The 12,590-nt window shown below is 51.0% G+C and overlaps 3 protein-coding genes across 3 annotated transcripts; all 3 read left to right on the top strand.

Moving 5' to 3' along the window:
* Positions 1–1,398: 1,398 nt before the first annotated feature.
* Positions 1,399–2,226, top strand: J4E85_003837 (uncharacterized protein; the record flags this gene model as incomplete). The annotated part of the gene is made up of 4 exons (XM_051468102.1): positions 1,399–1,549; positions 1,600–1,652; positions 1,704–1,861; positions 1,932–2,226. The coding sequence occupies 4 exons, from the start codon at positions 1,399–1,401 to the stop codon at positions 2,224–2,226; spliced, it is 657 nt and encodes a 218-aa protein (XP_051327694.1).
* A 1,246-nt stretch (positions 2,227–3,472) lies between these two features.
* J4E85_003838 (uncharacterized protein) lies at positions 3,473–5,941 on the top strand (the record flags this gene model as incomplete). Its single annotated transcript, XM_051468103.1, has 6 exons — positions 3,473–3,521; positions 3,570–3,647; positions 3,694–3,762; positions 3,815–3,964; positions 4,012–4,161; positions 5,568–5,941. The coding sequence occupies 6 exons, from the start codon at positions 3,473–3,475 to the stop codon at positions 5,939–5,941; spliced, it is 870 nt and encodes a 289-aa protein (XP_051327695.1).
* A 6,078-nt stretch (positions 5,942–12,019) lies between these two features.
* Positions 12,020–12,486, top strand: J4E85_003839 (uncharacterized protein; the record flags this gene model as incomplete). The annotated part of the gene is made up of 2 exons (XM_051468104.1): positions 12,020–12,033; positions 12,135–12,486. 2 exons carry the CDS (start codon positions 12,020–12,022, stop codon positions 12,484–12,486), a joined length of 366 nt encoding a protein of 121 aa, XP_051327696.1.
* Positions 12,487–12,590: the final 104 nt, after the last annotated feature.

The raw sequence follows: 12,590 nt of genomic DNA on the forward strand, positions 1-12,590 counted from the left end.
AGTCAGCTCCTAGGTTGATGGGAGTCCATGGCATAATGTGAAGCCACCTACGAGATCGGACCACGTCGGCATTGCAGCTGTACGGCGGATGCGCGCTTCTTGCCCCTATGAAATATGGAACATACGAGAGCGCATTTGCGGTCCTATGCTCTAAGAACAACAATATGTCTCGCCCTCCCTGGTTTGCGATGAAAGCTAAGAGATGTCAACGTAGTTGACGACATTGCGTGATTGACTGCTCCCAGGCCCTAGTGCAAGACGCGATCAAGCGAGGCGCGTTGGCTACCATGCAGCCAACTTTATTTCGCCCCACTAGACCCACCTTTGTAATCTTTCGCATGCCCGCTAGTCAAGGCTCGCCCATACTGTATGCACCCACAGCTACTCATTCGTCTTCGTATGGAATCTGTCACATGTTTGCATCCGCTGCACGATTACCACACCCAGCCTGGGGTAGCCTGTCTCGGCGAAGAGCCTCTTTCTCGATCTGCGATGCCCCGCTCCGTGAACTCTGATGTTTTAAACTACTCGGACCCTCCTTGATTGCGCTCGAGTCAACAACCCGCCATGATGTAGCTATGCCCGACTACTACGGGCCTTGGATATGGTCGAAAGAGCATCAACGTCATTATGCCTTTCTTTACGCTGCCGACAACAGTAGAATCCTGGATACCTTATGGGAAGCTCAACATCTAGACGCTAACACTACCGCGACGACGCCAGCTACACAGCTTTACGGGGACGACCGAAGGTAAGACCAAGCGATGTCTCAGCGCCTCGGCGAGAAATGTCTAATCCAAGGACAGTGCACCTCGTAACCTACCTTCGATACCTACTTCAGGATCAAGCTATCCTCAAACAAGCTACTCGTCCACTTCGCCACTCCCGCAACCGCATCCATCTTCACGAGAAAACTACGTAGCGGCACCATCGTCATTATCTGCATCATATGCTCATCCTCAAGGATCATATGCTGTTGCACCGCCAACATCATCTGTTTTCGCTTCGGCTCAAGGGAGCTATGGAACTGCGCCATTAGCATCATCGTCCTCAGCTGCCCACTCTGCTCATCATTCGTATCCACAAACGACGTCCAACGGCTCGCAATATATATCCACCGCCCCTGACTATGGCGCAATCGGGCGAGCGGCAAACAATCAGCGCTATCATCTGCCAGGTGATCAAAGGAGGGTAGATGGGCAAGCGAGTCTTGTCACAGGAGGACCCAGCGGTCATGACACTTCGTACGGTCCATTAGATAGCCATTCTATAGCCTCGGCCCAGGCTTCTGTCACAACTGCTTCAGGATCACCATATCTACATCAGAATCAGCAAACTCAATCTGGCTTTCCTTTTACATCAGCATCAGCGGGACAACCGCAACATACAACACCACATATGACGCGATCCCAGTCGGCTCAATACCCAGCACCTCGTCGACCAGTAACATCTCTTCCTTATGACGTGCAATCTACCATACGAAGTCTTGATCGAAGGTATATTCAGACAGATCCGAATGAAGCCAGCAATCAGGAGTCGCTCGATCCACGTGAGCATCGCAGCATAGCCATGGTCGGATCTTTTAGCTAACGAATGCAGGCTACCGTCGAGTTGTCAAGCATCACCACGCTAGTTTCTTTGTGCTTGGTCGAGTAAGGCCCTCTCTTTGGTTAATCCACCAACACCACTGATCAGACGCCAAGGTTTTCAAGATGCTCTGGACGGAACCTGCAGGTCAAAGCAATCCAGGCAGAACTCGCAATTCCACGCACTTCAGCACCGTCCTTTACGGCCAAACGGCTTTCAGTGAGATACGCAGATTCGTCGTTGTGCGAAATAAGGGCGACTTCAGCCAGTGCATGTAGGTCTTTTTGATGGATAGTGATTACTGTTCTTCGAACTTCGAGCTTCACAGCTTACGATTCATACAGTCCAATCCAAACCTACAAAGGCCAAGGCGCCACCAAGCCAGGCCTCGTCATGGACGATCACGGTGTTATCCACACCTCATCCTTGGCCCCGAATTTGCTACCAGGCGAAAATCTGACGAAATACTCAGTGCAGGTTCAGCCCTTCAAAGACGAACGGCTAGAGGCAGCAAGTCGCGTCAATTACGGAAAGGCATATGCTGTTGAACACAACGTCAAAGTCCTCGAAGTTGGCATGATACTAGAAGGTCACAGGTACTTGATTCAGCAATATTTCGACAGTGCAATGCAGAGCTAGTAGCCTGTTGCAATGGGCTACGTATGCGCGAATCGTCGCCTTTGTTTTCGTTTCATATGCTTTTCGGTCAAACAGTACTGCAACATACGCAGGCTTCCAAGACCACTTCTAGTACCTTCTCCCCCACTTGTTCCTGATTTATTGTCTGTCCCGCCAGACTGCCACATCATGTGCAGTAACCTTTTGCGCTTCTGGCACGTCTAGCACACCTGCGATCTACTTTACGACTCTCGTCTTTATGGAACCTTAACGCGTAACGGATTCCCTTTCGCACAGTTTGTGGCTTTGTTCTTCGGGTTCACAGTACATCAATCTCTTCGCGATCACGTTCAAGTAAAGATTAGTTATGCACTATTACCGTTACTGTATGCTCATCTCATAATCAATGCTACTATATTATATAACCCCAATGTCTGATGAGCATCCTAAGTCGCAACCTTCTTGATCTGATTTCATCGAAATGTCGTCGCCACGCAACGCCAAACTATGTAGGTCAGAATGGATCAAACCAAGAAATCCCGGATCGAACTTCATGATGACATCAAAGGAGTAGGGCATGATGTTTGAGTCATTTCACACATTCACGTTGAGGGAACATGTCTCTCTACCTTACAGCAAGTGCTAAATGACTTGACTCAACTGTGAAGATTTTCTAGGTGACTAATACTACTGAAAACACTGGCAGGGTCTTCCATGACATGGCAGCGAGACGAAGCGTTCGAGTCATCTAAACAGCATCATGAGAGGAAATTCCCTGAGGTAGTCGACTGCAGAGCCAGCATGCTCCGCCAAGGCGAGTGATTGTGGGTGAAAGTGAGAAAGGCTAAATGCCGTCGAGGAGCGCTTTTTGGGGCGTTTTGGAACTGTTGCATGATCATGCTACTGTGATAGCATTGCTATAGTGGTGGGTAAAATGGGAGGGACGTCAAAAACCTGGATCGAGCGTTAGTGACCAGTGTCGCTTCCTCCGCTGGGGAGGTCGTAGGGGCACACACTACCATATGTTGACAATCTCGTACTGCGTATCCTATCAAATCGTCTTCATCGAGATTCTTGCGTAATCGAAATTTGCTCTATGAAATTTTTCAGAGCGGCAAAGCTACGTGACTGGTGATTCCATACCAGGCAGGAGCAATGGGCTAGCGCACAGACTCGCACACAAACAAACCACCAAACTTTTCTGTCCTCCTCCTGCCTCTCGTCCTCACACCACCTCAAAGCAATTGCGTCTTTTCTACACTGCACCATGGACTCAATTGAGGTATACGTACAAGCGCAATTCGCCGCTCTCAAGGGTATCTACCACTTCCTTTTCAATCACGCTCATGGCTAATGTGAGGCAGCGAGAACGGAGGACAAGCAGCAAGGGCATGCAGCCGTTTCGAAAGAGCCGTCAAAGGCATCCAGCAAGTCTCCCGATCGTCAGTAAGCCCATCGAGCTAGATAGACGCCACTAACAAAGCACAGCTGCCTCCGTACACCGCATAAGCTTCGTCGGCGACTCAACGAGTGTGAAGGTCAATGCTGACCAGCTCAGTAAGTCTCTCCATTTCATGACGGTCAGGTGATTGGTACTAATGTGTCGCAGTCGATCAGTCCAAATATGAACAACCTCTCATCGAAGCCAATTTCGCTGCTCTCGAGCGTACAGCCGATCCTCCTGCGCTTGCGCAAGAGCACACAGCCGGCTCTTCTGCCACCGAGTCTGCGACCGCGGTATCCGTTCAGGCTTCCCAACGTGAGCGATACCCTGTTTTCAGGCGAATCTGAACTAACGGTGTCTAGCTCGAATGCAAGCTGGTGGTCGCCCTCCTGTCGCGGGTTTCCACGAACACGTTGAGCCTGCTGTATATCAGGCGTTTCTCGAGCGTCTGGGGGTAGTCAATGGCAAGAACTCCATTGCATTTCGAACATGGCAGGCTTACCTCAACTCGCGTTTTGGCAGCATCCCCGAGAGCATCAAGGATCTTACGTGGTGGAAGCCGGCTGACTTCCCGCTCTCTGATCTGGCCGTGCAGATTGAGCCGGCTAGATATTACTCGTCGTCGTCGTTCAGTCTCGGGCTGTGCGCGGTCACTTTCGGTTCTCTCGAGACTTGCCCTCTTGGTGCTGGCTGCCCTTGGCGTCATGCAAAGTTGACTAGTAATGAGATGGCCTGGCTAGGAGAGCTTGGGGCTAGAAGCGAGGGTTCCAGATTCAGTCGCCTCCGCAAGGAAGGAGATGGTACTCCTTGTGTTGTCGATGTCACTTTATGGGACATCTAGCACACAGCCAAACACATATGTCACTCTCGGGGTCGTCGACTCTTGTATCCTGGTTCATGAGGTTTATTATGAATCCAATGATAGTTCTCATCCACGAGTCTGCTTGACTCACTCTTTCTCTGACCATGCCCACGCCCACGCCTATGCTGATATTTATTGAAGAACTGTACAAACTCTGTCGCCTTTGCTCCCAGGAGGCCATTGCGAGCCCCTCGGTTTCCTCTCGTATCTACTGACAAGAACCTCCCCAGTCGCTTCTTCCGTCGCTCTCACCGATAACGTCCAAATCGACAGTGTCGATTTGCTACAAATACTTCTAAGATATGGCTCTTTCGCACCAACTTAAGTTTAGGGCATGCACTTAGAGAGAGAGGAGCACTGCGTAGCTCGTGTTTATCAGGGTGATGCCACCCAGCTGTGTTGATGCCCCGGCTTGCCGCCCCGCGCAGTCTCGTAATGTTTATCGATAAGCGATTGGGACGCGTCATGGGCCCGTGCCGAACGCGTCAACCAGGCAGATGACCCCAACCTCTTGCTCACATCACCAAGTACCATCATCGCTTTCATCGCAATGGGGCACCAAGCCAGACATCCTATTACGAGTACCAGTTACTCTTTATCATCGGCACACAACCACCTCATTAGCATACTGCCCTAGAGTGAAATCGACGCGTCTTGGAGCAGAATTAGTACACTGCGAAAGCACGGCATGAATAGATACCAGCACGAAGCCATAACACACTGAACAGGCGTAATGGTATGATAACACGTCGACTCAGATCTATGAAGCGATATCTAACACTTTGACAGGATTCGTGTTGTGTGCCATGGCACTTTCCGCATCCGCAACGCAGTAGGCCCCATCCCCGATGGCACCTCCTTCATATGAATAGGCGACAGCACACAACGAAAACTCTTCGCCTCAGCTCAATTCCTTCTCACCTCACCTCATTCCACCTCTAACTCATCTCATCTCATCCCGCTCTCGCCCCCACGCCATGTCGTGGCTCCAGTACAAGCACAGTTGACCGACGTCGCTGGTGAGTACTTCTCTACCCTGATGCGAGTGCATTTTAGTGACCATCACAGCCACCGTAGAGCAGCTCAAGTCAGAACAGCTCGAGTCAGAGGTTAAGAAGCTAAAAGCAAAGCTCGAGCATACGAGCATGAGCTTGCACGAAGCCGACACCGACGCCAGTCACCTCCGAGATGAAGTTTGGGAATTGAAGATCGAGCTTCGCCAGGCCAAGAACAAGCTCTCCGATCAAGAGAAGGACGAGTACAAAGCCATCATCGAATCTGCTCCCAAGCGACGTAGAGTTACTGCCTACGGTGGCGACGAAGCTCTTCGAACACCTGCAACGCCATACCAGGTAGTCTCTAGGCAGGTCTCAGAGTCCCCCCGGGTGCCGATGTCGCCGCCCCGCCTCAGCTGTTCGCTCGAGACTTAACTCCTCTTGTCGCACAAAGCCATCATCAACGTTAACCCTAAGTCAACGAAGCACGTCATTCACCAATACACATCGGAAGCTCCTCGCCCCCGAGTACGCCTGGAGAAGACCGTGATATCTCGACTCCTGCTCCAACCTCGGCGCTATTTGAGGGGTCGGCACGTCGTCAACCAGGGCGCCCTCGCAAGGTTCAGGGTGATGATAACAACCCTGAGATCATCCTCTTCGTCGGTTCGGCTAGACCCACATCAGATGCATACTTGCCCATTAGCCATCTCGTACAAAGCCAACAACCCCTCCTTACTAATACATTGCGGATGTACCGCGACACGGCCGGCTAGTGGGTATACATGAGAACAAGTCACAGAGAGATCTCAATAAAGGTCAAGAAGTGTCTCAACAAGTGGATGATGAACAACCGATCGCAGCCTACGGACATAACCCTTTACGCAGAGACCGCGTGCGAGTACTGTCTTCCAGCACCACTCACAAGAAGGAATTACCATAGATAAAGCAAGCTTTTAGCTTGCTTAGAATAAACATGATACCTCTAATAAATCTTTCCGCAACGTGATGACCAAGACTTTGTACACGCAGGTGTTTATCACTATCTTGCTTAACGATCTGTATACGGACATTGTCGTTGCAGACAGGCTTTGTGCGTTTAATATTTCCTACAACGAACTGTATGCCATACTGTTCAAGCGCTCAAGGTCAATCGACACTATCAATATGGCCTAGGTGGCACTCGAGACCGCATCACTGTTGGACACGGTAGTCCCGAACCTGGCACTCATAAGGAGTCACTCGAGCCATCGAGCTATAATAATCTTGAATAGTTGTTGGATACTATATAAGTGCCCAAATCGACACTGTCGATTTCGAGGGCATAGTAATCTCCTCCTAGAAGCCGAACGTGGAGGCTAACATCAGCACCTGGGCACTCACCTGAGGACAATACTGGTCTAGCCCAATGCAAGAGACGCGCAAGGATGCGCAACGTGGCTTGTGGGTCACCACCTGGTTGGACGAGTCAGATATCGCCCCGTCATTCCGTGTCGGTCATCACACCAGACCCACAAGGCTGCATTTCAGAAGACGGCAGTCGATGAATGACAAGCTGTGGGCAATCCTCAGCATCGTTATCGTGACACTTTAGTCGAGAGTTACACTGTCCAGACATCTCGAGTGACATCCTGGCTACAGCTGTGATAACCTTGGAAGTTTGCTCAAAGTACTCGCCTGGAAGGATCGTAACAGCGCCCGGGGTTGCCTAATAAGAGGCAAAACGCCATTGACGAAGCCACCTGATACATTATAGGAGAAGAGAGCTGCCGGAAGGGTGGCTTGATTGGTCGCGTGGGGCCACATCACAACATTTGGATGCGCTGCATGCGCAGCTTCTGGATAACTCACTTTTTCCTATGCTACATACGCGTCCATTCGTGTTTGCTACTTTCCAACCCCCACCGATCGCGATAGCAAAATGACAGGTGGTCATCACTTAGCTCTTAGGCAGCGGTGCAACGGGGCTGCATCGGCCGGGTGCGAGTGCGGGACGCTCCTTCCGCGCGCGCTGGGTTTCGGCTACTCTCCCCTACCGGAATGCGTCCCACCAGAAAAGCTTCACCGGATTTCTCAAGCACTGAGGGACCTCTATGGAATAAGAAGCGCTAAATGAGATCGCCTCTTGTTCCTATTTTCGGTCCAACTCTAATTCAACGTCGTTTCTACGACACAAGAGGCAGTATTCGAGGTATGTGTGGTATGCCGGAGCTGAAGCGTACATTAGGCATGTGAAGGTCTGAGGGTGTTCGGCTCGGCTGCAAGTAGCCCCCATGCAGCAAATTGGATTTATTTATTCACGGGTTGGAGTCTCATCGCCCTGTCGAGCCTCCTGGTCCTTGCTTGATTGCCTGCTCCCGTCAGATAAGTGACGCTTGCGGAACCTGGCTAATGTCCCTCGTCCATCGTTCGTCCTGATGAGCTCATCAAGCCTGTCTGTGTGTCGCTTTCGCTATTCTCCATGTGTATTCCATGTACATGGCATGCAAGGTTGCTGCAGCCATTTGTCGGATATGAGGGTTGTGGGTGCGGGGTATGACTGTAGCCTTCGCGCAAACGATAAGACACAGTGTGCTGCAGACTGCAAATCACTTCCAAGCGAATGATTCTGTCAAAGCGGCGTTGCTCACTCCTAGTTATGACGCGTGGCGGACGCCGATGCGTCGCAGCTGTACGTCAAGGCTGCGGCATGACTAGGCGATCCGGTTGGGTACTGCCTGCGAGACTCATAGCTACGATCCATTGGCTATGACTGTGATTGCAGTTGTAACGAGTGCTGCGCGATATCATCCTCCTTGCCTGTGGTCCATAGGTTGCGTTGCGCGAGCATCGAACGGTCAGCAGGTTCCCCACAGTGGTGCGGTCTTTCTTCGACGGTCGCTGTTGGCTCCAGTAGTCAACGTGTCAGTACACTATAGATATTTTTCATAGCGAGATAATTCGTTCCATAGTGGCTGCATGCAGATGCGAAAAGGAGAACGTGCTTACTGGTATTGTTGGAAAGGTCCCGCCAGTACACAAACCAAGAAATGTCTACCGAACAGACTCCCGGTTATCGAGACGCCAACCTCAATGAAACTCATGCTCTATATATACATCGAGACAAAGGGAAAGATCGATAGCAAAACCCGTCTTGATGTCCAACAAAGAACCCTTTTACATATTTATACACGGTATCGTATAAGAACGCCAGCGAAGTTCAAGGTAGTTGGTGTGAAGGAAAAGCGATCACACTAAGCAGAAGAATGCTCGACACATTCTACGTGCTAAGTGGTTTTACATAACGAGACATCTGTCTACCAACGACGATTGATCAGCTTGTGGCGGCACCAAGTCTGGGTCCTGTGATGGTGGTGTTCGTTCTGACCCTGAGCGCCGGCGATTTGGACTGCCGGTATGGCTTGGTCGCCTTCGGTATGCATCCGGGGTCTTGGGATCGAATACAGGTGGTGGAAAAGTGCATGATGACATCAACGGAGTTCCAGTATCGGTTGTTGAAATCATTGCTGGCACCGGCTCGATGTCCTTGAGGTCAGGTATGGTGTGGCGTCTTAACAGTGGTAAGGTCGGTGTTGTGTGGAAGCTGCCGCTCTGCCGTGTTGGTGTTATGTTGTAGCTTGTTTGTTTCGCTCCAACGCCCTCTGTGAATGATATCGAGCGAGCATAATAACTGTAGTGGCGTCTATCACTATCTTTATCCAGGGCAGTTCTCTTTTGCGATGCGCGTGGTTTCGGTGATTGCGACGTACATGGCGAACTTGAGGCTTTTTTTGTTGCATCAGCAGGACGCTCGACTGGGATGCGGACTTCATCCTTTGTATCGAGAGAGTCGCCTGATTCTACGATACTGGTGACCAGCGCAGTATCGGATACACTAGATAGTTGGAGACCAAGCATCATTTCATCTGCGCTATGTTGTTCGCGACCAGACGGCGTCGGGCTCAACCCGTCTTTGGTAGACTTGGTTACATGTTGATCCGTGTGATTGATGGAAACCGTGGAGTCGCCAGTGTGAAAACGTTGATAGTAGTCTTGAATCAAAAGCCATTTGGTGTGCTCCCACCATGTCCGTGTGTCTGTGAATCCAAAGTCATGTATCGCCTTCAGACAGAGCTTTAGAAGAGGCGAAGAGTCCACCATCTCGAGCAACCACTCATCGATATCGTTCATTTTCTCTACCCAACGCAAATGGTTATGTGTCTGGTGAAACCGACCGACATTATTCGTGTTGAGCAACATCAAATCCCTGCGATTGCTCGGGCGGGAGTGAGATTGTTGGAATCTTGCATCTGCTTTGCGTGTCGACATCAGAGCTTGCTCTGCTAGAAAGTCGGATAGTTGCGTGCCACGCCGGTCGCCCACTTCATCACCGGAGGCTGTGAGATCCGCTATTATTGAATCGGTGTTAGTATCACCTGTCATGGAATGGGTTGTCAATTGCAGGATTTCCAGGTTGTCTGCACTTCGACTTCGGTCCAGCGTTTCGCTTGGCACAAATCTGTTGTTCAAAACTTCCTCAACGAACCTTGTTTCTCTGCGAGAGTATTTCCACTCTAAGGTATTGTAACTGGCTTCGGCTTCATCGTATCCTGCTTCTATGAGGCCATGTCGGTCTCTTAGTGAAGACGCGTCAACGAGAGCATCCTCAATATCTTGCGGTAAATTGGCACCTATCTCATTGAGATACTGCCTTAACAGATTGAAAACGTGGCCATCCTTCGCACTCGTCTGTATATGGAGATCGCGAAGTTCCTGGCGCTTCGCGGCTAAGGAGAAGCGCGTGCCCACCAACTTGTCACGGAGATCCCGCAACGATTGCTGCTCGATATCTAGCTTTTCAGATATCGTACTCCGTGGTGCTTCCGGGACAAGAAATGGATGAGGATCGTCTGCTGTGGGCAACGGAGGAGGTGGAGGGACGTTCATCTCGGCGAATGAGATCGGCGGCGGCGGTGGAGGATAGACCATCACGGGTGGAATGCTCGGGCGAGGCTGAGCAGTATCGTCTTGACCATCACTGCGATCGCTATGCACCTCAATGGCTCGAGAACTTGAAGAGATTGAAGCATCATGGTCAACTTGAGATCCATCTGGCGATACCGCTGAACGCGTTGGACGTATAAGATCTGGCGAACCCGGTGTCCCGGTCCATTCCTTTGACGTTGCACTCTCAACGATAGATGCTATACTTGTTAGAACGATCCGTAGTCGCCAGAATGCCGGAGAGCAATATCCACCGGGAGCAAGTAGCTCATACTGACCAGTGGCTCGTTGTTCGCACTGCATTCCCGGAGAGACATTAGACGACGATATGCTCGAGGATGAAACTAAACTGAAAGTGATGCATCCCGGACAGCAAAACGCGGCGGCAGCGAACGTATTATCCGTTTGTAATCTCGCCGGCGCCCCGTCACCGTGCACATTCGCCGATGCGCACTGATCGGCAAGGAGAGTCCCGAGGGTTGCTACTTGCTTCCGAATTGGCGGGTTCGAGCATGTGGCACATGGGCTCCATGCACTGGCTGATAACACAATAAAAGCAGCGTTCATTTGTGGACGGGGCGGGTGCAGAAGCGTGCTAGTGGCCGTGCTAGTCATCCTCGGCACGGGCACATGGGCCATCGCCAGCCTGTGGCAGCCCGGCACTCGCGCCAACCGTCTGCACCTTCACTCTATCGCCATCTGCAGGAGGGTCGCGTCGACATCATGTCTAATACAATAGAAGACTTCGCGTCGTCGCATGTGTTCATCATGCGGCTCTGCGCGACCCAGTCATCTGGCCATACCTACATAAAGACGTACAGCGCAGTTGTACCCGTTGTTCCCTTCAGCTACCGCGCAGATTATGTGGCACCACTCACGGCATGGAACCAGCACAACCACAACCACAGTCTGAATGGAGCGCCCACTTCCAGAGATACCTAATCACTCTATGGAATGCACAGCATGGACGCTATTACTGGCAGCACTACGTTGAAGGCCCGTGGCCGTGCCCTGGCATGCCGCACATGTATAGGCTAACCGGAAATAGGCCAAGGCTGGGTATTTTTTGACTGGCTGCCCGTGACGCAAGAGTTTCAAAAGGCCCAACCTCAAGCTCAGTACCAGCCGCATATACGCAATGACTCTGCACAGACAGTCACAGCATCTGGAGATGGGCCTGCTGGTTATGGACGAGGCTCAATGGTATATGCAACATACAGTCCAACGAATCCGCATCCCACCAGCCACTATGAAACACTTGATCCATGTTAGACTCCAACCATCGCTACATGTGCAAGACACTGACTTGTTGTAGCTTTCAACGTCAAAGGCAGTGCTTTCTTCGAGGAAGGGAAAGTTAGTAGTAGGCATACAGGGCGAGACAAAGATTGCTGACAATAAACCAGGTCTTTTCGATTCTTTTCACTGAGCCAGCGGGTGCCAATGCCCTGAACGGGCTGAATCCCATGGCCGACTACAATACCAACTTGTCCAACAATACCAACCTGTCAAGGGTCAGATTCGGTGAACATGTACATACCCAAGTACGCAGGTTCATCGTCGTTAAACGTAGACGAGAGTTCTGCTTCGCTGTGTACGCGATTCTCTCCACGTTCTAGACTGTGAAATGGCTAATATTCGGCAGTCCAATATTCACCTATTACGGCCAAGCCACCACGAAGCGTGGAGTACGTCCTGACGAGCATGCCATTGCCTATTCGCTAGGACAGCAACCACAACTTGTACAGGGTGAAGCGCCGCTCCGGAAGGTTCCCATCCCAATCGAAATGGAGGAAAACAACAGGGCGCTGGTCCCAGCCTCCAGAATTTACTTCGCCATCCACCACCCGATTCAGTACAACGTCAAGGTGAAAAACCTCGGCCACGTGCATCCAGATTATCTTCCCACTTTCCTTGGCTACTGGAACCAGGAGAACACTGACTCACAGGACGACCCTGATGTGGCACAAAACCCAAACAATACGGACAATTTCTAATCCGCGACTTCCCGAGATATCGATAGCTTCTTTCTCAGGTTTGATCAAGATACGTTTTGATTTTGTATTCCTTACCATAACGATTTCATTGCTATTGTTTCGCG

The sequence above is a fragment of the Alternaria conjuncta genome (assembly GCF_024043145.1).
Source record: "Alternaria conjuncta strain BMP 0040 chromosome Unknown scaffold_5, whole genome shotgun sequence".
In the NCBI taxonomy this organism is placed as follows: Eukaryota; Fungi; Ascomycota; class Dothideomycetes; order Pleosporales; family Pleosporaceae; genus Alternaria; species Alternaria conjuncta.